This window comes from Nothobranchius furzeri, chromosome 1 (assembly GCF_043380555.1).
Source record: "Nothobranchius furzeri strain GRZ-AD chromosome 1, NfurGRZ-RIMD1, whole genome shotgun sequence".
NCBI classification, from domain to species: Eukaryota; Metazoa; Chordata; class Actinopteri; order Cyprinodontiformes; family Nothobranchiidae; genus Nothobranchius; species Nothobranchius furzeri.
In genome coordinates this window covers 40748564-40773213 of record NC_091741.1, presented here as the reverse complement: position 1 = coordinate 40773213, position 24650 = coordinate 40748564, and the positions used below count along the sequence as shown (strand labels likewise).

Here is a 24650-nt window from a genome sequence, read left to right as displayed (position 1 = left end):
CGTGCAAAAGTCTTGAGCCACCACTTCTTTATTTTTGCTTTAAATGAGCGTAATATTTAGTCTTGTGATGTGCTGTTGAGCAGCATTTCTCCAGGCTTTCTGAAGGGCTTGCATATGACATCTCCAGTTTTTGTCCAGTTGTTCTCTTATAAAGCATTCTTTAGTTTAAGCTTAAGTGATAATTCATTGTTTCATACAACAGAAAGAGCGAAAATAACCAGTTTTAATTGTCTTTGAAACACTTCAATCCTAAAGATTCATCATCCTTCAGGATTTCAAATCTTATTTAAAGAGCAAGTCACCCCCAAATCAACTATTCTGATAAACTATATAAATGTGTGTCTAATTGTGCTGCAGACATGTGTAGTTTGGCACTTTAGTGCATCTTAGTTAAAATTGTAATATTCTGCCTAAAACTGTCAGTGTTGCACCGTCGTTAGGTGAAAACTCAGCACCGCATTTGAATTTTAATCTGCCGTCGCTATTGGCTAAGAGGTACCCTAGAATGTTAGCTGGTACCATATGATGTCACAATGTCGTGTGTGTGTGTGTGTGGGTGTGGGTGGGTGTGGTTTGTTAGTGGCTCCGCCCTCTCAGTCTGCTAGGCAACAGCATTTGTTTGGTTTTTCAAACAGGAAGTGGGAGTGGAGTAATACTCTGGTACCAACTCAACTCAACTCCCACTTCCTGTTTGAAAAACGCAACAAATGCTGTTGCCTAGCAGACTGAGAGGGCGGAGCCGCTAACGAATACACACACACTCACGACATTGTGACATCATAATGTACCATCTAATATCATAGTGTGCCTCTTAGCCAATAGCGACGGCAGATTTAAATTCAATTACGGTGCTGAGTTTTTACCTGACGACGGTGCAACACTGACAGTTTTAGGCAGAATATTACAATTTTAACTAAGATGCACTAAAGTGCCAAACTACACGTGTCTGCAGCACAATTAGACACACATTTATATAGTTTATCAGAAAAAATAGTTTATTTGGAGTGACTTGCTCTTTAATGTTTTTACCCTTTTGAGAGTAACAGTTTAGCTCTTAGTCAATCTTGTTGTCTGTTTGCATTTTCATAAACAATATTTATAGGAAATTTTTGCAAACAGATTTCTAATTAAACAAAGAATTTCAACTTAGTTGATTTCCATTTATTAGCTCTACTCACAGCGTTGTGTTTTAATGCTTGAGTGGTTCATAGGTCAGAGTTGAGTGTTAACAGGTCAGGAATGAGTTGGTTAGTTGAACTGCCGCCCAAAGCTACAGGATCACAAGGAGATCCGACCTTTTCTGGTCCGTAAATTATTATTATTATAATTAACACGATTCCGTTTTACATCCTAAATGTTTTGGATCGTTTTTAAAGCTAAAACAAAGATTGCTTTCCCCAACATTTGATTTGAAGTGCGTAGCTGCTCTGTGTGCCACAAACGCAGCAAAAGCTTCATTGTGTCAGATCTGTTTGTCTTGTTTTGTATATTAATGTGTGTGTGTGTGCACCTTCATCGCTAACTTGCCTCTCTCGCCCACCTGCCTGCTGTCACGCTAGCACGTCCCATACGCTAGGGCGGAGCGGCAGCACGCGGGACGTGCCAGCCAAGTCTTCGTCCACCTCCAGCTTGGACCCTAACACCTATAACACTAAACCCTGGCAGCCGCCCTCCTCCCACTACCAGTCTTACAGCATTTACCGCAGGTACACGGCTGTCTCTACACCCACCTGTCTGTCCTCTCTGACCATGTTTTCTGTCTTCTTTTGCTGAGGAAAAACTGGAAAACGTATTTACATCCGTTAGTCGGACAAATGAAAGATTTCAGTTTATGCTCTGACAACAATGTCTCTAAATGACCTGAATCCATCTGCTGGAGTTTTGGTTCCTCTGCTGTTTTCTGCGTAGAACCGATGGTTCTCCAATTTTGGACGAGTGGATTACCAGAACAGTTCTATTAGTATAAAGTTGGATTTAATAGCAACACATTTTCATTTTAACATCCGAGTTTGAGTTTGCATCTTTTTTAATTCAAAATCGAAATTTCCCAATTATACACATTATAAAAATTTAATCCTAAACTAACAAAACTGATTTTCATTGCTGTAAAATTAAAGCAAGACCCAATATTTAATAATTATTTAATAATAATAATTTAATCATAATAATTACTGTGTCTAATTGTTGATGTTCGTACTTATATGTTTGAGGCTTTTTTTTTTTTTTGCATAGTAAAGCTACGCCCTGCCGAGTAACTCTGGTATGCCTTTATTTTTTATTTTTTCCCTCCCCCAATTAATCCTCATGTAATCCCCTTTCCATCTAAATAACGGTAGCGCGACTCTTGTTGCGAATGACCACAGTACCAATTCTTCTGTACTGAAACAATTGCCCCTCGGGGATGATAACAAAATTTTTTAATTTTAATTTTAAAAGGGTTTCTGTTTATAGTGCAAAGATTGTTGGGGCCATATTTGACTCGCTGACCATTGAGCTGAAGCTTCCGTTTTATTGACGACTGATTACTTTTGTTCAGAAGTCCTTGTGCCGACGCTTCTCCTACAGAACAGTAGAGATCCACCGATGTGGATTTTTCTATTGCTGATACTGGGTTGTAGAGGTCACGTTCAGCCGATGCCGTTTTCTGGCTTAAGTGTAAATGTTTTTAGCCTCATCTACGTGCTAAAATGTCTCCACTAACAATGGGTGCCGCTCAGTATTAAAAACAAACATATACCATACCATACCATCTTTATTTATGAAGCACATTTAAAAACGGCATGGCAGCCGACCAAAGTGCTGTACAGAATAAAAAGTAAAAACACAATATAAAACAATACACTGTCAACAATAAAATGCACAACAAGGCAGATAATTATAGTCAATAAAAGACACATAATAAAATAATAAAAGTCAGGGATTTAAAAATGCCTGGTCGTAAAAGTGAGCCTTAAGCAGCGATTTGAACCGGAGTAGGGATGGTGCCAGCCTCACCGAAAGAGGAAGTGCATTCCATAGTGTCGGAGCAGCATAGACAAAAGCACGCTGACCCCGCGTTTTGTATTTCATTAATGGAACACGAAGCAGCAGGCAATCAGCAGACCTCAACGCCCGGTGTCGGTACAGGATCTGCTCGGGTGCAAGATCGGCTCGGGGTCCGTCGACTGCCGATGACGTCTAAGTAGTTGATTGGCTGAACATGAACCTTACGGAAATACGTAATCACGTTACGTTGTTATCACGTTACGTTGGTCCAGGCAAATCTTTCTATTGGAAAGATGGACAACTTTTACAAAGAAATCCATCATTACCTCTTTGAAAATACACTTTTAGCATAGAGCTGCATGTATATTAGGGCTGAACGATTAACTGCATGTGCAATTAAATTGCGATGTGACAAAAGGAGATTTTCTAATCTGAAAGGCTTCAATTTGGCAGCGAGTGGTTAGCGTAATGCTAATATACATGGAAAAACCCATAGGAATGCTAATGCTAATATCGCCGATTACATTATTACAAATTATGAATTAGAAACGTGCCAAATGATTATATTTGGAGTCTTAAAGAAAGTAAAAATACCATCAATCAAATAAGTACAGACAGGTATTTTAGTAAAGCCAGGAGATTTTCTAATCTCAAAGGCTGCAATTTGGCAGCGAGTGGTGAGCGCAATGCTAATATACATGGAAAAACCCATAGGAATGCTAATGCTAATATCGCCGATTACATTATTGCAAATTATGAATTACAAACGTGCCAAATGATTACATTTGGAGTCCAATAGAAAGTAAAAATACCATCAATCAAATAAGTACAGACAGGTTTTTTTAGTAAAGCCAGAAAACTTTTAACTCCAGAGTTTTGGCTAGCAGCTACAGTCTATGACAAGACGTCAACAACTCTAAACACAAAATACTTAAATAAACGGGACACACTTCTTTCCTGCAAATACAATTTCACAGGTGTTGCTAATACCTATGATTCTTCAAGCCAAGGGATGTGCTCAAAGAGGAGTTCAACATTATGAATAAGATATATAAGAAATAGTGTTTTATTTTACAAATACCATTATAAACACAAACTTATGTCTTAAGAAACATTATTTTAATAACGAAAGTGCTAAATTCTTTCCAACAGTATAGATGTGTAGTGCATTTTGTCCGAGTCGGTTTGCCGTACTTTGACGTCATCGGGAGTCGAAGGACCCCGAGCCGATCTTGCACCCGAGCAGATACTGTACCGACACCGGTTTGGCGTTTGGTTTGGTTTGGTTTAAAGCTTCAGTGGCAAATGTGCAAAACTGATCAGCTTAACATTTGTTTCATGCATCTTAACGATGTTCTAACACAGTTTAGCTAAACATATGTGATTTAAAACGATAAAAAGAATTATTGAAGTGGTTCTATTTTTTTAGTCTCAAACCTCCGCCAATAACACGTTTTGGACTGAAAGCAACTGTTGGACCGTCCTGTTGTCGGTCTCGCTGAACCGCTGCACTTCCCTGGGCCCTCCATTCATCACACACGCGTATTTAGCAGAACACCACCTCTGTGAGAGGTTCTCTTAATAATATCAGAGGAGGAGAAACAGCCGGCTGCTACCACTACAACTTTAGCACAAACTGCCAGAGTCCCATAAAGAAAAACACCATTTGAATTCACGCACAGCAAAGACGTTTGGTGATTGGTGTTTAGCACGATCTCGTTTACAGGGTTGATGCGGGTTCCCATATCAGGGGGTGTGGCCCAGGGATGATGGCGAACGGGAGGTGTGAGTTCTGTGTTTGTGTTTATAAGCCAGCTTGTTTTGCAGATTTGCTTTTAAAGCTTTTACGCAACGTTAATCAAACAAATCCGTAAACTGGCCAAATATTGAATATGAATAAAAAGGTCAATAAAACAAGTCAGCTGACAATAATGTTTTAGAGCATTTTATTAAGCAGATTTTATTTAGGAATGTGCATATCAGGCTGTCCGTGGATGTGCCTGACTGTAAATCAGATCTACAGAGATGTCTTATCGACCAATGCAGAGCTTGAATAAGCTCATGTTTGAGGTAGAAGTTAGCAGAAGGTGAGGCTAACGTTACCTCACTTCCTTAGCTTTGCTACATATTTGTTCAGCTGACATTTCTTTGTTTTCCAACAAAACATAAATTCAATTAAATTCAGTTCTTCAAGTTTATTTATATAGCGCCAAATCACGACAAGAGTCGTCTCAAGGCACTTCACATAATAAACGTTCCAATTCAGGTCAGTTCATTAAGCCAATCAGTAAAATGTTTCCTATATAAGAAACCCAGCAAATTGCATCATGTCACTGACTAGTGTCAGCAATCCTCATACTAAGCAAGCACGCAGCAACAGTGGAGAGGAAAACTCCCTTTTAACAGGAAGAAACCTCCAGAGAATCCTGGCTCAGTATAAGCAGCCATCCTCCACGACTCACTGGGGATGGAGAAGACAGAGCAGACACACACACACACACACACACACGCACGCACGCACGCACACGCACACACACACCAAGCAATGTGTCTATGGTTACATTGTGATTTCTTAGTAAATATTCTATTTGGTGAGAGATAAACTTTGTTGTATTTATCCTAGTGAATCTATAATTAAATGGCTAAACTAGTAGTAACACATCCAACGTCAAGGAAAGCAAAAAGTTATTATCAGGAGAGGGAGAATGTTTAAGTGGTTAGCAGCAGTGTGCTAGACGATGGCCCCCTCCATGAGGCCACCACAGCTCAGCAGAACTTGTTCTCTGTAATCAGACCTTCCGGTGTCAGTACAGGATCTGCTCGGGTGCAAGATCGGCTCGGGGTCCTTCGACTGCTGATGACGTCAAAGTAGTTGATTGGCTGAACATGAACCTTATGGAAGTTACGTAATCACGTTACGTTGGTCCAGGCAAATTTTTCTGTTGGAAAGATGGACAACTTTTACAAAGAAATCCATCATTACCTCTTTGAAAATACACTTTTAGCATAGAGCTGCATGTATATCAGGGCTGAACGATTAATTTCATGTGCAATTAAATTGCGATGTGGCAAAAGGAGATTTTCTAATCGCAAAAGCTGTTATTTGGCAGCGAGTGGTTAGCGCAATGCTAATATACGTGGAAAAACCCATAGGAATGCTAATATCACAGATTACATTATTACAAATTATGAATTAGAAACGTGCCAAATGATTACATTTGGAGTCTAATAGAAAGTAAAACTACCATCAATCAAATAAGTACAGACAGGTATTTTAGTAAAGCCAGAAAACTTTTAACTCCAGAGTTTTGGCTAGCAGCTATGAGCGTAACTGAACTACACATGGACAAGACGTCAAAAACTAAACACAAAATACTTCAATAAACGGGACACACTTCTTTCCTGCAAATACAATTTCACAGGTGTTGCTAATACCTATGATCCTTCAAGGGATGTGCTCAAAGAGGAGTTCAACATAATGAATACAATATAGTGTTTTATTTTACAAATACCATTATAAACACAAACTTATGTCTTAAGAAACATTATTTTAATAACAAAGCTGTTAAATTCTTTCCAACAGTATAAAGATGTGTAGTGTATTTTGTCCGAGTGGGTTTGCCGTACTTTGATGTTATCGGCAGTCGAAGGACCCCGAGCTGATCTTGCACCCGAGCAGATCCTGTACCGACACCGGTATAAATGTGCGTAGGCCTCTGGTCCTTCCATCTCTGCACTCCTCTGCTATGATCTTCATTAAAACAGGAAGTTGCACAGATCTCGCCTGCTAGCTTTTATGCTTTCTGCTGCTTCTTAAATGTAACTCTTCTGCATGTTTGTTCTTCCTGCAGCGGCTCGTTTGGAAGAAGGCACGAAGACTTGAGCTCCACCACCTCGTCCTCCTCCACGACCACCACCTCCTCGTCTGTTACCTCGCCCACAGGCCACCGCGGCTTGTTCTCTAGCCTGGGCTCCTCTTCCACCCGAACTGGCTCCACCAGTCTCACCAGCAGGTAAAGATTTTACACCCGGTGTGGTTGGAGCACGTTCCCTTGGCTAGTTTTCCTGTTTCAGGGTAAATGTGTGTGTTACTAGGTACTGGTCGGAAGAGAGTGCTGAGAGGGAGAAGGATTCTGCTGCGGTTATCCCCACTATCAACACTGGCTCTACTACGACCACCACGTCTACCGCTACAACCGCCATATCTACCACCACCACCGGCACCGGCATCATCACGGGCACCGGGTCGGAAAGGCGCAGGTAACGCATCGTTGAGCTGAGAGGGGGCGGGGACAGCAAGAGAGATTTGTTAGTACTCGGATTTGAGTTTTGGCTGTTTTTGGGTGTGGGTGGGTGCGTTGGTCGTCTTTCCAGCAAGAGAAAGTGTCTGCATGCGTGTTTCCCGCTTCTCCTCCAGCATCACTGGCTGCCAGTCAACTTCAGGGTTCATTTCAAGATCCTGGTTCTGGTCTATAGGGCCTTACATGGACAAGCACCATCTTACATTGGTGATCTTCTTAGTCCCTACACCCCCAGCAGGTCCCTGAGGTCCAGTGATCAAAGCCTACTGGTTGTGCAGCACCAGGCTAAAGACCAAAGACGACAGATCATCTGCTGCTGTGGCCCCCAGACTCTGGAACTCTCTCCCCCTGAGCCTGAGATCAGTGGACTCAGTGGTCTCCTTTAAAAAGCAGCTGAAGACTCACTTGTTCAAGCTGGCTTTTGTATGACCTTCTTCACCACTCTCTCTTTATTCTGCTCTCCCCACCTATTCCACCTTCCTCAGGATCCACTGATTTCCCTCTTTCCTATTCACTCTCTCTCTTTCCTATTTACTTTCTCTCTTTCTTAACATTTTTTTAATTACAATTGCCTATTTTTGCTCATTTTAAATATATTTTTAAACATTTTCTAAAAGCTTTTTTACATTTTTTTGTTTTTGTGAAGCACCTCGTGATTTTTATCTTGAGAGGCGCTATCGAAATAATTTCTTCTTCTTCTCTCTTCTCTCTTCTCTCTTCTTCTTCTCTCTTCTTCTCTCTTCTTCTCTCTTCTTCTTCTTCTCTCTTCTTCTCTCCTTGTTCTTCTTCTCTCCTTCTTCTTCTCTCTTCTTCTTCTTCTTCTTCTTCTCTCTTCTTCTCTCCTTGTTCTTCTTCTCTCCTTCTTCTTCTCTCTTCTTCTCTCCTTGTTCTTCTTCTCTCTTCTTCTTCTTCTACTCTCTTCTTCTCTCTTCTTCTCTCCTTGTTCTTCTTCTCTCTTCTTCTTCTTCTTCTTCTTCTCTCTTCTTCTTCTTCTCTCTTCTTCTTCTCTCTTCTTCTCTCCTTGTTCTTCTTCTCTCCTTCTTCTTCTTCTCTCTTCTTCTTCTTCTTCTCTCTTCTTCTTCTTCTCTCTTCTTCTTCTCTCTTCTTGTTCTTCTTAAACTTCTTCTCTCTTCTTCTTCTTCTTCTCTCTTCTTCTTCCTCTTCTTCTTCTTCTTCTTCTCTCTTCTTCTTCTTCTTCTTCCTCTTCTTCTTCTTCTTCCTCTTCTTCTTCTTCTTCTTCCTCTTCTTCTTCTTCTCTCTTCTTCTCTCCTTCTTCTTTCTTCTTCTTCTCTCTCCTTCTTCCTCTTCTTCTTCTTCTCTCTTCTTCTTCTCTCTTCTTGTTCTTCTCTCTTCTTCTTCTTCCTCTTCTTCTTCTCTCTTCTTCCTCTTCTTCTTCTTCTCTCTTCTTCTCTCCTTCTTCTCTCTTCTTCTTCTCTCTTCTTCTTCTTCTTCTTCTCTCTTCTTCTTCTCTCTTCTTCTTCTCTCTTCTTCTTCTTCTTCTCTCTTCTTCTTCTTCTCTCTTCTTCTTCTTCTTCTTCTTCTTCTTCTCTCTTCTTCTTTCTTCTTCTCTCTTCTTCTTCTTCCTCTTCTTCTTCTCTCTTCTTCTCTCCTTCTTCTTCTTCTCTCTTCTTCTTCTCTCTTCTTCTTCTTCTTCTTCTCTCTTCTTCTTTCTTCTTCTTCTTCTTCCTCTTCTTCTTCTCTCTTCTTCTCTCCTTCTTCTTTCTTCTTCTCTCTTCTTCTTCTCTCTTCTTCTTTTTCTTCTCTCTTCTTCTTTCTTCTTCTCTCTTCTTCTTTCTTCTTCTTCTTCTTCCTCTTCTTCTCTCTTCTTCTTCTTCTCTCTTCTCTCTTCTTCTTCTTCTCTCTTCTCTCTTCTTCTTCTCTCTTCTTTCTTCTTCTCTCTTCTTTCTTCTTCTCTCTTCTTTCTTCAGTAGTTAGGGCCCAATAAATGTTCTTGTGCAGCAGCGCTGAAACAAGCTACCTGTCATGGCGTGACGTGGGCGGGGTCGCTTCAGAGCCGAGAGCGCTCCGACTTCTCCATTTAAGGAAGGTGGGCAGAAGTTGCGGCTTGAAGGTCGAAGCTCCGCGTGTTTCCAACTGAGCGAGTCTCCGTTTATGCGGCCGTGATTATTTACTCTTCATTTCACTCGTTTAAGAAAACCTGAGTTCTGGGAACCTCCTGAATAAAAGACAAGCCTGGGCATTAGAATACGTGAATGTGTTTTGGTGTGTGTCTGTCAGGTCGTACCTGACGCCGGTGCGAGACGAGGAGTCGGAGTCTCAGAGGAAAGCTCGATCCAGACAGGCCCGGCAGTCACGAAGGTCCACACAGGTTAGTTCGGGTCTGAAGAGGAAAGTCTGGTGTCACCATCGAGGGTCTGTTCAGATATTTACAGTCCCCCTTGCTCCTTTGTCAGACTTCAGCTCCACAGGTACGGGCGTTCAAATAAAACTGTGTTTCTCGTTCAGGGAGTGACTCTGACCGACCTGCAAGAGGCTGAAAAGACCATCGGCAGGAGTCGCCCCCTAAAGACCCGCGAAGAAGAGAAGGAGGAGAAAGAGAAGCAGGACAAGGAGAAGCAGGAGGAGAAGACGGAGACGAAGGAGGACGATTACCAATCGAAGTACCGTAGCTTTGAAGAGGTATTGATCTCCACTCCGGACTAGAGTAGATCACAGCTTCTCGTCGTTCCCTTACCGGTCATTAAATGTTCTCCTTCTCCCCCACCAGCGTTATCGACCCTCGTCTTCCTCCTCCACCTCGGCCATTTCCACAGTCAGCACTGCCTCCACTACTTCTTACTCGAGCACCCCGCTGTCCTCCAGCTCCAGTTCCCTCAACAGGCCCAACAGCCTGACGGGGATCACTTCCTCCTACAGCCGCTCCTACAGAGACACAGAAAAAGGTCTTTAGAGTCAGAGTTCACTATAATAACTGAGTATTTTGTCCAAGTACAGCTTATGTATAACTCAGTAACTGGTGCATTTGATGTGGCTCTGACCTCCCTCCCCAGGTTAACTTGGGCTGATTAAGGGTAGTGAGGCAGTAAGAGGTTGGGCTGCCTCTTCTGTTTAGGCACAAATACATAAAGTTCCTCTGGGAAGATGGGGAGGCCGGTTTAGTTGGTGCAGCTGGAGGAAACGCCGAGCTCTGGCCAGCATCCTTGTTTCACCTAAACTTAGATCCTTCACAGGATTAATTATTGTTTTTTTAGCACTGACCTAAACGTGACAAAAGGGGTCAAACGAGGGTTGTAGTGTGTGAAAAGTGTTCGGGTTTAAAGGCTCGTTTATTCCAGCTGCTTCTACAGGTTTTCCGTCGTGGCGACGGAAATCCGTCAGTTGGAATAATCAGGAAAAAACGCTCCTTTTTTTACCTCAGAGAAATCTCATCACCCACACTTTTAAACACTGTATGTGAACGGGTTATTCCAAAATTTTCAAAAACAGGAAAAATGACCTTAAAACCAATCAAAACCCAAATAGTGGCTGCGTGTAAACAATGTGAGTCGCCCCCCCCCCCCCCCCCCCCCCCCAATAGTTTTCAGTCAGATGGGAATTTTTTGCTTCATTCCCTGCCATAGCGTTAGCAAAACGGGATTTGCCGTGGCTCCCTGAGGAGGATAAAGGTCGTTTATAAGACCAGACCATGGCGGTAATGTGACACAATCGTGGCAGTTTTATAAAAGAGTAGGTGATGGCGGCATAAAGAGGGTATGAGGGCGATCTCTGCACTGCCGCAGACTTCCGTTTGTCTTGGACATAACTTGCATTTTATTGCGATTGAAGCCGTGATCGTTGAGTTTTTTTTTTTTTAACAAGCAGCTCCTGAAGGTGTCTGTCCCCATCAGTGCCTGTGCAGTCTCTGGTGATCTGAGCTTCAGCTCTAACAGAGAGGCTCATGGAGCTCTGCGGTGCTCCAGTTTGCCATCTCAGCTGATTTTGTTCAAAAAGCAAACCTTATTGCCAGTGTTTACTTTCATTTTCAATGAATTCACCAGCCGGAGCTCAGCAATAACTCCCCACGTCATCATGACATCTGCCTCTGTTGCACCAGGGTGCATACGACGGATCATTACCGCAATATTACTACCAAGCGAGGCGGGACGAATGCCGCAATATTTGCGCAACACCAAGTCAGCATGGCGCGTTTATAGACACACCATTGCGGTAATATTACGCCGATTTGCCGTCGTGGTGCGTCTTCGATTGCAAATTGCACACGAATGCTGAACATGGATGCTCCGTGCCCATCTCCTGCATCAGCCGCTGGAAGGAAGCAGACGGGAAAATGATCGGGTCATAAATAAGCCAGTGTTTTCTACACCACAGGGAAAATTAGCATTTATGGCCCTGCCCACTTTGGCTTGCGAGTCGGGACTGCCCGCAGGAGGCAGAGAGCAGAGCACGTCACAGCTAGCTGAAGATAACCATTAGCATTAATGTCAACATTTCATCTTTTATCCAAGAAAGAAGAGCGAACGGAGGCAGCGGAAGAGTTGTGTTGCTATTAGCCAATCAGAGTCGATGCATTTGCAAATCATAAACATTGAGTAAGATTCCGAATTCTGTCGTTTTCTGCTGACACGCTACTCTGATGGGCGTTTTCCCATTCGTACTAGACATTGAAAAAAGAGTGAATGAAACCTTTAAAGAGCAAGTCACCCCAAATCAACATTTTTTTGCTGATAAACTATCTAGATGAGTGTCTAATCGTGCTGCAGACACGTGTAGTCAATAACGTGGCACCAGAGTGAATCTTTGTTAAAATTTGCCTAAAACTGTCCGTGTTGTCAGGTAAAAACTCTGAACTACATTTGAATTTAAATCTGCCATCGTTATTGGCTAAGAGGTACACAATGACGTTAGCTGGTACATTATGATGTCACAATGCTGTTGTGAGCCTGAGGGTGTGTGTGTATGTGTGTTAGTGGCTCCGCCCTCTCAGTCTGCCAGGCAACAGCATTTGTTGCATTTTTCAAACATGAAGTGGGAGTGGAGTAAGTTTCTTGTAGGGGGGTGACTTGCTCTTTAATAGGATATAAAGTCTAGACGTGAATATAGCAGCAATGTGATTTTTATTGGTACAACGTGTCCATCATCATCATCATCATCATCATATTGAACAGAAACGGACAAAAGGGAGGAGGATAAAGATGGTGAGGACAAACCCCGCTCCATACGGGATCGCAGGCGGCCCCGCGAGAAGAGACGCTCCACTGGGGTGTCCTGGCCTCAAGATGTAAGAGACTTAGTTATTTGATGTTTTATTTATTTATTTATTTTTAGAGGCTGTAACACCTGCACAGGTGTAACCTCCAGGTGATCCGCCTTGATCGTGTCGTAGGTATCTCTAACCTGTTGTAATCTGGATAATTAATTCTAGGGTGATCTAAACGACCCTGATCAGCAGTCCGACACAGAGGAGGGCCGCACCAAAGGAGAGCCACAAGTAACTAACACACACACACACACACACACACACACACACACGCACACACACACACACACACACACACACACACACACACACACACACACACACACACACACACACACGGCAGAGTCAGTCAAGCCAAACTGGTTGTATTCTTTTCTGATCTCTGTTCTCGCCCCTCCCTTTTGCCTCATCTCATGCCACCGGCTCCGTGAAAGTCCTGCTGTCTGATATTCACTCCTCCTCTCTCCACAGCTACCGTTTCCTCCCCTCCCACGTATCTTTCATTTTCACTGTCTGCAGCCTTTTGAAGTTTTATTATTTCCCCATTTTCATTTTCCGGTGATTGTTGCTCCGGCGACCTCACTGACCTACCGTGCTCTCAGCAGGTTCACAAAACCTGCAGCCGCACAAAGCAAAGGAAGTCCGGCTCTTTGCTTTAAAGTGCACAAATCAGTTAACTTGAACCTTCGGAAGAAGGTCTGTGAGAGAAACGATCCTTTCCAGATATTCTTATGTTGATCTGAATGGGATTGTGGGGGTTAATGAGGAATAATTTGACGTTTTTAGCCTCTTAAGTTTAAATAAATCTCCCAGATTAGCAGAATCACTCATGCTGTTTATGGCGGTAGCAACATGAAGCAGAAAGAGCATCCTTGTGATTGCTTGCCAGATGAACTTCCTGTTTGGAAGGGACTGTCGTTTATAGAAGAACATAAACACGGCCGTCATCAGAGAGACGAGGAAGATGCAAACCAGCTGCTGGCTGTCGCTGTTTGTGGGTGGAGCAGCAACAAAGCTCTAAAACAAGCATTAGCCTTCGTATGGAAATGCAGAGTTATACAGGAAACCCTTTAGGTAATTCCAGCTTCTTCAGCAGATAATCGGCCGCTCAGGGTTCAGAAGAAGTCTCCCGTTGGGTAGACAACGTGTTGATTGATTAAATGTTTATTTGTATAATTTAGACTCATTTATTCAATCAGAAGAGTCCGTTTTATCTTCTGACTTTAACTTACCAGTTTTATCTTCTGACTTTAACTTGCCAGTTTTATCTTCTGACTTTAACTTTGTGTTTTTATTTCCTTGCAGAGTGACCAGGGCCCCAGGTGAGCTACAACTTCTTCTCCTAATGTTTCTGTGTTTTATCTGCAAGCTCTGCTAAAGCCGAGTGTCTCCAACAGGAACAATGGCGACCGCCGGCCGGAGAGAGACGACACCACCGACTACAAGAAGGTACGCGCTCGGCTTATTCTGTTGTTCAAACACATGTTCTGTTCTGCACGTTTTATTAAAACGACGCGTTTTTAGATCTTTTCTCAGACGTTTCTACGGTTACTAAAGTGGAATCACGAGCATGTCATACGCCTCAACTGGTTTTGTTGACGGTTAAACGAAGAGTATAAAGAGTCGATATTTGCAATGTCGGTCCTTTTAGGACATCCTGACACGACTGACCCGAGGCATTTTTTTTGTCGCACGGTGCTCCGTCATGCTGGAAAACACGTTCATCAGCAGACTGTTCTTGGTTAGTTGGGAGGAGTTCCTCTCGGAGGATGTTTAGGCACAGTTCTTTATCCATGGCTACGACCCTACGCTCAGATTACACCTGGTGCGTGAGCGGTGCGTTACAGAAGCATGGCGGTCTCTGCGGCTAGTAGAAGTTTTTAGAGTTCTACACCAGGCCGTTTCAGGCATGTTTCAGATGTTTAAGTGTATGTGTTTAGCAGACGCTTTTGTCCAAAGCGACTTACATGTGATAATCGGCATGTTACCCTTGAGGCTAACAACAACAACAACAACAACAACAACATTGACATCAGTCATGGAGAGGAGGGAACAAGGAGTGGACAGTAGAGAGGGGGACGGGTGCAGGGAGGGTGCTAGTTTAGAAGATGCTCTCTGAAGAGGAGGGTCTTCAGGAGTTTCTTGAAAGTCGAAAAGGAAGCCGCTGTTCTGGTAGTGCTTGGTAGGTCATTCCACATGTGTGGAACGATGCATGAGAAGAGTCTGGATTGTCCTGAGCGTGGTGTAGGCACTGCTAGGCAACGATCCTGCGATGACCGGAGCGGCCGGGCCGAGACGTAAGCCTTTGCAAGAGGATTCAGGTAGATGGGAGCCGTACCATCTCGGACTTTGTATGCTAGTGTTAGCAATTTGAATTTGATGCGTGCTGCTAGCGGTAGCCAGTGGAGCTCAATGAACAGAGGGGTGACGTGTGCTCTTTTTGGCTGATTGAAGACCAGACGCGCCGCAGCGTTCTGGACCATTTGAAGAGGTCTCACAGTACAGGCTGGAAGACCAGTTAGAAGGGCGTTGCAGAAGTCGAGGCGGGAGATGACAGTAGATTGCACCAGGAGCTGGGTGGCATGTTGTGTTAGGTATGGTCTGATCTTTCGTATATTATACAGCGCAAAGCGGCATAAATGAGCAACAGAGGCAACATGATCTTTAAAGTTCAGGTGTTCATCAATCACAACACCCAGATTTCGAACTGCCTTTGAAGGAGCCAGAGATAGGAAGTCATTTTGGATTGAGATATTGTGCTGTATGGATGGTTTTGCTGGGATGACAAGTAGTTCCGTTTTAGAGAGGTTGAGTTGGAGATGGTGGGATTTCATCCATTTTGATATGTCAGAGAGACAGTTTGATATTAGTGCAGAGACATTGTGGTCGTCCGGTGGAAATGACAGATAGAGCTGGGTGTCGTCTGCATAGCAGTGGTAGGAGAAGCCATGTGATCGACTGATCTCACCCAGAAGCGTGTTGTGCAGCTTCGCTAAATAAGCGCTTCGATTCTATTCCTGATGCGCCACGCCTCCGGTAGTACGCTTCGCGTCTGGTGGGGACTGACGAGTTTTGGAGTCCATTTGGAGTCCAGTCCCTTTGGCTGAGAAGCCTTTTAGCAGAAGCTCCGGGTGTCGCTGACGGTTCCCTTGAAGCGAAGCAATGTTTTCCACGTTGAGGTGTTTGTCTCTTCCTCAGCTCTACGAGCAGATCTTCGCTGAGAACGAGAAGTTGAAGGCCCAGCTACGCGACACCGACCTGGAGCTGGCGGATTTGAAGCTACAACTAGAGAAGGCCGCACAGGTGCGTTGAGCTTCATCACTAAAAAGAAGAAACGGGCGTTCCTGAAGAGTTCTCTTATGTGTTTGTTTTCTCTTTAAATCCCAGAGGCAGGAACGCTATGCTGACCGATCACAGCTTGAGATGGAGAAAAGGGTAATTCCGACTAAATTCAGCCCCCTATGTCAAATAACTCTGAACGTAACTGGACCGGTTGAAACCGGCCCTGCTGTAACGCTGCTGGTGGGTTTATGTCTGAAGGTAACAAGCAGGCCCCCGTATCATCTGGGTGGTGGTATGATCTTCCCCTGAGTTTTTTTTAACCGTTTCCTCTCTGCTGCTGGCTGTCGTCAAAGGGACACCCTCCCTCCACGCCACCCAGAACACCGCCATCTTTGTTCTGTCACATGTTTTAGACCTCAGTGGCAGCGTGTGGTCACCTCTTCTCGCTAAGCTGCTTGTTTTATTTGTGTCTGAACGCGTGGAAGTGTGTTTCATCCCATCTAGAGCCGAACAGACAATCGTAGGCTTCTGCATGTGTTTTGTAGCCATGACAATGGGACCGCTGGCCAATTTAAATCCATCTACATCAAAACTTGTTGAAAGATTTGTCTGAAGTCCGCCATTTGTTCCAACCGGATGTCAAAAACCTCCAATTAAAGACGTTTAAGTCTCTGCAAGAGAGGGAGTCCGAGCGTAGGTCTGAACTGGCTGTTGCTTGCACACCGCTCACAGGACATGCGAGTGAAGGAGTGTGTGACACCCTGACCACCTCCCACACCTCCTCCTGTTGCTCCCTGTTTTAATTCATAATTAACCTGCTTTTCCCCGTTCAACAGGAAAGAAGAGCTCTAGAAAGGAAGATTTCTGAGATGGAGGAGGAACTTAAGGTACACACACACACACACACACACACACACACCCACACGGTTTTCTTCCACCTATTTTTCATTATAGTAAATCTCTGAAGTCTTAAATTATACAACAGGACCACCTTTTCTTTGTTTTCTACTCTGACAGCCAGCTGTGTAATGTGAGCGGTCTGATAACCCGACAGGTGATAAACGAGTCGGATAGAAGGAAAAATCCGTTTTTGTATCATGGTTTAAATTCTTGGATGGATTCTTTTTCCTAGAAAACCACTAAACTAAGAAATGTAAATCTATGAAACTCCACGTAAGCCTGCGTTCTTCCATGGTTGTGAGAACAGGATGTTTATTTTTAGCTCTTAGGCTGCCGGTTGGTCTGATCAGTGTCACTTATTTACTCTACAAGCATCACGCAGAACCGGAAAGCTTTAAATCATTCCTTTGGTTTCCTAAAACTCTCCTATTTTCTAACAGTCTTCCTTTTTCCCCCCTTTTCCTCCTTTTGCCCCTATGAGATTATTTCTCTCTCTCTCTCTCGCCCTCTCTCGCCCTCTCTCGCTCATCTCGCTCTCGCCCTATCTCTCTCTCGCTCTCTCTCTTGCTCTTGCTCTCGCTTTATTTCTCTCTCTCACTCATCTCGCTCTCGCCCTATCTCTCTCTCTCTCGCTCATCTCGCTCTCGCCCTATCTCTCTCTCTCTCGCTCATCTCGCTCTCGCCCTATCTCTCTCTCTCTCGCTCATCTCGCTCTCGCCCTATCTCTCTCTCTCTCGCTCTCTCTCGCTCATCTCGCTCTCTCTCTCGCTCATCTCGCTCTCGCCCTATCTCTCTCTTAATTTGTGTTTCAAACACACCTTTCTCCTTTTTTCCTCCTCCTGCCATTTTCCCTCCCTCCCAACCCTTCCCTGCAGAACCTCCCCCAGGTAAAGCAGGTTCAGGCCCTGCGGCAGATGAAAGAGCGGCTGCAGGCTGAGAACCGGGCCCTGGCCCGCGTGGTGGCAAAGCTCTCGCAGTTGGCCTGCAGCCAGCTGCCCTCCGTCGACCTCTAGGCCACGTCTGTCTGTCACCCACCACCCTGTCTCTCTCTTTCTCTCTCTTTCTCCTTCACTCTTCTCCCCTTTCCAACCAACTCCCTTCTCATGCTCCATTTGTGCTCTGACCCGCTCCGGTAGACAGGCAGGTGTCCAGCCGCCCAGCCATGACTGGCTTCTATCTTTTGCCTCCCCAGAGTTTTTTTGTTGGTGTTCAAATTGGGGATGATGTTTTTTACAACAGGACACTCTCCTTGTCAGGCGTTTCCTACAGAAACAGACTTTTAAAATATGTCAGATGAGTAAAATGCTTCTAAAAGACCTCGGAGTAGGAAGTTCATTCTTAACTGAAGGTTTTAGAAACGCTGCAGGAGAGTGTCCTCTCTGTGTTTCCTAGTTTGATGCTCTCTTCAGAGGGAGCTTCAGTTCAGTTTGGCTTGTTCTGGCTTCTTTGCATGAAGTGAATTCTCATGGCTTCTCTGTATTTTGGCCCAAATGATCAGAAATAGAACTCCTCTCCACATGTGGATGACCGGTGCGTCCACAGACGGGTTTGTTTGGTCTCGGGTTTTAAACGAGACCGAAGCAACAGCAGATTTCCTATTTAATGCTAAGTAGTATCATCTAACCCCGGTTCTCCACCAGATGTCCAAGTCTTGTGGAACATCTGCAAAGAGCCGGCGTTCTCGTTGATGAGTTTGATTCCACCAGGCCTGGACGTACTCACCGCAGTCCTCCATACACAAACACGTCCCTTTTCTAATTAAACCTCTATCTTCTCTTGAGTCAAAGAAAAGCCCAAGTCTAAAGAATCCAAAGTTGATGAAGCCGTTTCAAACGGGCCCGTGCCATCTCAGCTACACTCAGTCGCCATTGCATCCTACCGACCACACCGATGGAGCACTATGATTGGACCGCTCAGGATGTCAGTCAGTGGGGCAGTCTGCCCAAATTTAAGGCCTTAGAAATCCTTAAAAATGACAAATAATCCTTAAATACAGTTTCTAAAGGTCTTAAATTACCAAAGACCCAATAAACACTATTCTTTTATTTCTATAAAATTTTCATGAATTTCTAGTTAGTTCAGCATTTTTTGTGTATGATGTTGCCGTAAGCGGAACCGTACACATTCGGTTGGTTGTGAAAGGGGGCTATTTTTAGATGAGCACGCTAGTGGGAGCTTGCGCCATGGGGAAGTGCAACATTAATGGTAACTGGATGGCTAATCCCACGTTCAAGACGTGGTTTAGCACCAGTTCCAGGCAATAGCTGGAAATTATAGCTTAAATTTAATTTAAAAAAATAGCTTAAATTTTGTCAAAGTGGCCTTAAAAAAGGTCTTGAAAAGTCTTAAATTTGGCTCCCTTAAACCTGCAGATACCCTGTTCTAGTTGGTGTTCAGCATTTTTTGTGTATGATGTTGGCGTAAGCAGAACCGTACACATTCAGTTGGTTGTGAAAGGGGGCTATTTTTAGATGAGCACATTAGCTGGTTAAGCTAGTGGGAGCTTGCGCCATGGGGAAGTGCAAGTTAATGGTAACTGGATGGCTAATCCCACAATGGTGGTTTAGCACCGGTTCCAGGCAATAGCTGGAAATTATAGCTTAAATGTAATTTTAAAAATTGCTTAAATTTGGTCAAAGTGGCCTCACAAAAGGTCTTAAAAGTCTTAAATTTGGCTCCCTTAAACCTGCAGATACCCTGCTTTAGGATCTTGAAGCGTTCGCACTGGAGAGACTTTGATGTCTCATTTCAGTCGTGGTACAACCACACAAAAAAATCTGATTTACTCAAAAAATTGGAATTGAGCATCAAGGCGTGCGGTGTGAACGTAGCCTTATGGGCTCGACACACGGGAGGCGACATCGCCTCTCCTCCATTCATTTTCAAGGAGACATGTGCGACAAAGCGATAATCGCGGGTCTCCCTCCTACTAAGCGAAACGCGAAAAATGTGCGTGTGAAATTTTGCGCTCGTGCACGTGTCGTGCACAGGCGACCCAGCGACGCAATCCCAGAAAGTTGAAATATTTTCAACTTTTCATCGCTGTCGCTCGGACGAGGACCAATCAACGGAGGTTTCATTCACTGACCAATGAGCGGACAGGATGCTCCGTACACCTCCGAGCAAACATGGAGAAGTTGATTATTATTATGTTTTATAGTAAAATCACAAGTAAGATTTCACATAACTCTAGCAGCACCTTGTGAAACATCATATCTACCACTTTATTAACTCTGAACCGCTTAAATAACCTTAATTCCCTCCAACCTGACACAGCCAAACAAAACAACGGAAGTTTCGATTTCGCCACGGAACAGAACGCGTCGACGGCTTTGCCGCTGCCGCGGGTCGCCTCCCGTGTGTCGGGTAATAAAAGCAACAGCGACGAATTTCGCTGATCGCGGTCGTTTGTCGCCTCTCGTGTGTCGAGCCCCTAAGTGACATGTCGCGTCAAACCTCACAATGACTATAAACTACATTTCCCACAAGGCATGTCAATCGTGCTACCAGTGCAGCGACAGTATTCCGCCACCAGGTTGCAGTGTATCCTCATCTGTGTCTAATTAATACAACAAGTGTAAATAACTCCACAAATTATCCCAAAATGTCCAGGAAGACAAAGATTGGTGAAGAAGGAACGATGTTGCAAGAAAGATGGGAAGGTGAAAACGTGGCATACGTTTCCAGTCATTAGCGTCCATGCTACTGGTATCTGTGGCGTTCCCCTCCTCATCCTGGGACAAACTGAAAACACTCCTGTGACTCGGCGCAGTTAGGTCAGCGGTTTGCCGACTTTGAAGCCCAGAAATGGAGATTAGAACCGCTCAGTAGTATGTTCACCGCTGACATGAAAAGATCCAACCAACCCTCAGAGCTGATTTAACTCCAGTGTAGCTCAAGTCAGTCTGACTCTGCAGCTGCTTCAGTTTTTATCGGTTCTCCTGGACACAACCGTGTGGTCCAGCTGCTCAGATGCTCTCCGTGTTTAGCAGCACAAACCTATGTGAGCAGCTGTTTATGAAGAAGATGAACAGAACAACACAGGAGGAGGGGAAAAGTAGAGTGAAGCTTGGTTTATGCTTGACGCATTTACTTTCCGCTTGGTGATGCGGCTCGTGGATGGAACGCGCTTCACAACTTGCAGCGTTTATGGTTCATGCGGCTTGTCTCTGCGGTGAGCCAATATTCTCCCAAACTGTAGGGGGCAGCATGGAGCTTTACGGCATGCATCCAACACTACACCATAGTAGAAGTACAAATTACTGTTTACAACATGGCATTCCAGCATTTTTTAACAGCGTCCTCATCTTTTCCAACAGTGCGAGCTATTTCTCTCTAGGGATGGGTACCCTTGACATTTGATACGATCCGGTACTAATTCCCGGTACCTACGAATCGATACCGGTACTTAATGGTACCAGTTTTAGATAATTTTGAGTGTTTAATATTTTAATTCTCTTTTATAATTGGATATATATTTTTCTCAATATATAACCATATTTGATAAATATCACAATAAATAACATACAACTGTTTGTATTTTAACATCGTCCTTGTAGTTTTATGAGCTGATAATTAAACTGAAGCAAACATCTTTACTGTGAACTAAATTTACTGTGTATCTTCATTCCTTTTGCCATCCTTTTTCATTTGATTTTTCCTACTGGGAAGTTAGAATTTCCGAGGAGAAAGCGAACGCACCGTTAGCTGATAACGGTGGTGGCAATGGAAGCTAACATATCAAGCTAACTTTATCTTAAACAGTTTATTTAGCTGCTGGAGCAGATTAAAACGATGATGCCTCACACTTAGATCGTTGTCGCTGGTTTCATCTTCACCCAATCACCCGTCGCATTTAGTAAAGTGAAGCCAAACTTTAGTGCATGTTCATGTTCTTCTAGTCGGGAATTCGGAGTTCCGAGGAGAAAGCGAACGCACCATTGGTGAAACAGAAGCTAACGAATCAAGCTAACGTTATCTTACATTTTATTTACCTACCGGAGCAAATTAAGATGAGGATGTCTCACTTAGATCGTTGTCGCTGGTTTCATCATCACCCAGTCACCCATCACATTTAGTGAAGTGGAGCCAAGCGTTAGCGTGCGTTCTTTCTACCATGCTGCTCTGTTTACAACTGGCTCGCAGCGACCGACGACATAACGCTCTTGCGCATGCGCAGCTGTCTAGTCAAGTTCTCGTTGTGAAGGACGGGTACTGAAATGAGGCACCGTTTGAAATGACGTGAATCGGTGCTCGGTCGGTACTGTGAAATTCGGTCGGTACCTTAAAAAGGACCGAATTCGGTACCCATCCCTATTCCTCTCCAAGAATTATTTACAACATGTTGATCACGGTGATCTCTGAGAGCTGAATCATACAAATGTCTGTGTTTACGAACCTCTGCCATACTAGTTCTTGCCAGTCCGCCATGTTTTTCCACGTCCGACCGTCCGTGTGGTTAGAAAAGTTCCTAGGTGCGTGGTGCGGAAAGTTTGGGCCGTGCGGAGGCGCGGTGGAGGGGCGTGGTTGTTAAAATTACGCAATTTTGCCGCGCGGAGCCGTGCGAACCTCGCGGACGCGTCAAGCATAAACCAAGCTTTACTCCTTCCTCAGCTCACAGCGCAACCCCACAGACGTCTGCAACAGGTGAGCATAGAGTGGAGCAAATGGAGCGTGAATCATTTTAGTTTTATGCAATTTTTCTGCTCCAAAGCATGAAAGTTAATCGGTGAGATATTGCATTTTCATTTACGACAACGACTTAATTATTTTTGTTGTTGGACTGTGATGAAAGATTTGACCAACTTTAAAACAGGAACTGGAAAGACTACAGATAGATGAGTAGAATAGAAAAATCCCTTTAGTGTCTCTTGTCGGGGAATTTAGTGTCACACAGCAACAGAAAAAGAGTAAAAAATATAGAAAAATAAACAACAAGAAAACACAAAAAGATAAAATGTTTAAAAAAATGCTGAATAAATACCGTATTTTCCGGTCTATAAGTCACATTTTGGGGGGAAATTTTATTATTTTTCTTACAAAATCTGGGACCAAGCGTTTCACATTGCAAGACAAGTACCGGTAACAATAACAGAATAAACAACCAGGGCGCAGCAGCGCGCCACGGTCTCCAGCAGAGGATGGCGGTGTTTCAAACCCTCCCAGCGGGGAGTGCGAGAGTGTCGTTGCAAAGAAATATTGAGATTGGCCCGCGACTCGGTCCCAGGTGTGAGTTCGACACCCCCGGTCAAGATTCTAGGCTGTTATTTATTTATTTTTTTTATTTTTTTTTTTTACCCGCTTCCTTTCCAGAACGCGTCGAGCTCGGATCGGGCCGGGCAGGAAGTCAAACAAAAGAAAAGTGTTTAACATCTAGCAAATTTCAAAATAAAAGTCACGTGTAGATTTCCTATAAACTGAAACCTCATTACCTCTGTAGCCGAGGTAAAGAATACAGAAAATAGACCACGCCTCTTTTTGTGCCTGTTTTGTGAAATGGTGACATCACAAGGGATCTTGCAAATTCACCCGTGATGTCATGATCTCGTGGAACACATTCGCAGCCGCTGCGTATCTGAAATGCTTCCGGTGGGAAGGGGTGCGCCGCGCCGCTGAGCTTGAGGTGAAAAGGCGTCTGGTGGAAAACCGAGGGGAATTATAGGGGTGCGTGCGTGTGTGCGTGTGTGTGCGTGTGTGTGCGTGTGTGTGTGTGTGTGTGTGTGTGTGTGTGTGTGTGTTTTGCTGGCTGCTGATGAGCAGCAGCTCAGATTCTGCATGGCTTCGTAAGGATCTCTGCCCTGCAGTGTTGCCACTTTTTTCTTTTCCTCTCGTTTGACTTGAATTAAAAACATAATTTTCTTTTTTTATTATAAAAAAAGAAGAAAACAAATCAGAACTGATGCTGTGTGACCCCCGAGCTTCGTTCAGGCTGCAATTAACAGCTTGAAGAATCTGCTCGACTGGTTTGACGACCAGCGCTTCTGTCCAGACTCGTCTAATCTCTCTCTCTCTCTCTCTCTCTGTCTGTCTCTCTCTCTCTCTCGCTCTCTCGCTCTCTCTCTCTGTCTCTCTGTCTCTCTCTCGCTCTCTCTCTCTCGCTCTCTCTCTCTGTCTCTCTCTCTCTCTCTCTCTCTGTCTCTCTCTCTCTCTCTCTCTCTGTCTCCCTGTCTCTCTCTTGCTCTCTCTCTCTGTCTCCCTCTCTCTCTCTCTGTCTCTCTCTGTCTCTCTCTCTCTCTCTCTCTCTCTCTCTCTCTCTCTCTCTCTCTCTCGCTCTCTCTCTCTGTCTGTCTCTCTCTCTCTCTCTCTCTCTCTCTCTCTCTCTCTCTCTCTCACTCTCTCTCTCCTGTCTTCCTTTTTGTTCCCTTTCAGATGCTCCCAGACTTGAAAGCAGACAACCAGAGACTAAAGGACGAGAACGGAGCACTCATTCGAGTCATTAGCAAGCTTTCCAAGTAGAAACAACACCCCTAGTCCCCCGTGGCAGAGACTAATGGAATTGCACATTTAGATATTAATTGCAACAGACATCAGAGACAAGACTCCTTGGTTTTTCTTCCTATAGCTCCCTTTCTGCTCCTCCTCCTCCTCCTCCATCGCTGCGGCAGCATCCATCCATCCATCTAGTCCACCTCTTCGGCTGTAACCTCCCCGGTCGCGCGGCTGCTGTCCTGGTAGAGCCACCGAGTTTACAGAGCGGGATTTTTGATCAGCATGTGAGCATCATGGGCGGGAAGCCTGGAAACTATTGAACCAATAAGCCTTAGTTGTACATAAAGAGGGGAAAAAACACTCGCATTGATCTTCTCTCTCTCTCCTCCATCGGCTTTCTCTGAAGACCGGATATTATCCTGCACCTGATTTTATTTGTGCCACATTTTCTCTAATTTGATGTCCCTCCCTGTGTTGTGTGCAGTTGTCTCTTTTTAAAGTGCCACTTCTGCCTGATAGCAGCTTCTGGTGGCTCG

General features: G+C 44.2%; 1 protein-coding gene across 10 annotated transcripts in view; it reads left to right on the top strand.

Moving 5' to 3' along the window:
- ppp1r12a (protein phosphatase 1, regulatory subunit 12A) overlaps window positions 1–24357 on the top strand; it is a 72108-nt gene extending 47751 nt beyond the window's left edge. For 3 of the 10 annotated variants that reach the window (XM_070547931.1, XM_070547915.1, XM_070547925.1), the window contains 15 exons: window positions 1560–1706; window positions 6837–6998; window positions 7081–7245; window positions 9525–9615; window positions 9753–9926; window positions 10015–10189; window positions 12413–12525; window positions 12670–12735; window positions 13810–13826; window positions 13902–13953; window positions 15703–15807; window positions 15892–15939; window positions 16623–16673; window positions 17562–17826; window positions 24055–24095. In XM_070547931.1, coding sequence (XP_070404032.1) covers window positions 1560–1706; window positions 6837–6998; window positions 7081–7245; window positions 9525–9615; window positions 9753–9926; window positions 10015–10189; window positions 12413–12525; window positions 12670–12735; window positions 13810–13826; window positions 13902–13953; window positions 15703–15807; window positions 15892–15939; window positions 16623–16673; window positions 17562–17699 — 1504 coding nt within the window. In that variant the 3' untranslated portion in view covers window positions 17700–17826; window positions 24055–24095. Of the gene's footprint in view, window positions 1–1559; window positions 1707–6836; window positions 6999–7080; window positions 7246–9524; window positions 9616–9752; window positions 9927–10014; window positions 10190–12412; window positions 12526–12669; window positions 12736–13809; window positions 13827–13901; window positions 13954–15702; window positions 15808–15891; window positions 15940–16044; window positions 16079–16622; window positions 16674–17561; window positions 17827–24054 lie in introns of those variants that run through there. The other 7 variants (XM_070547919.1, XM_070547942.1, XM_070547941.1 and 4 more) reach the window with 5 other exon arrangements.
- Window positions 24358–24650: the final 293 nt, after the last annotated feature.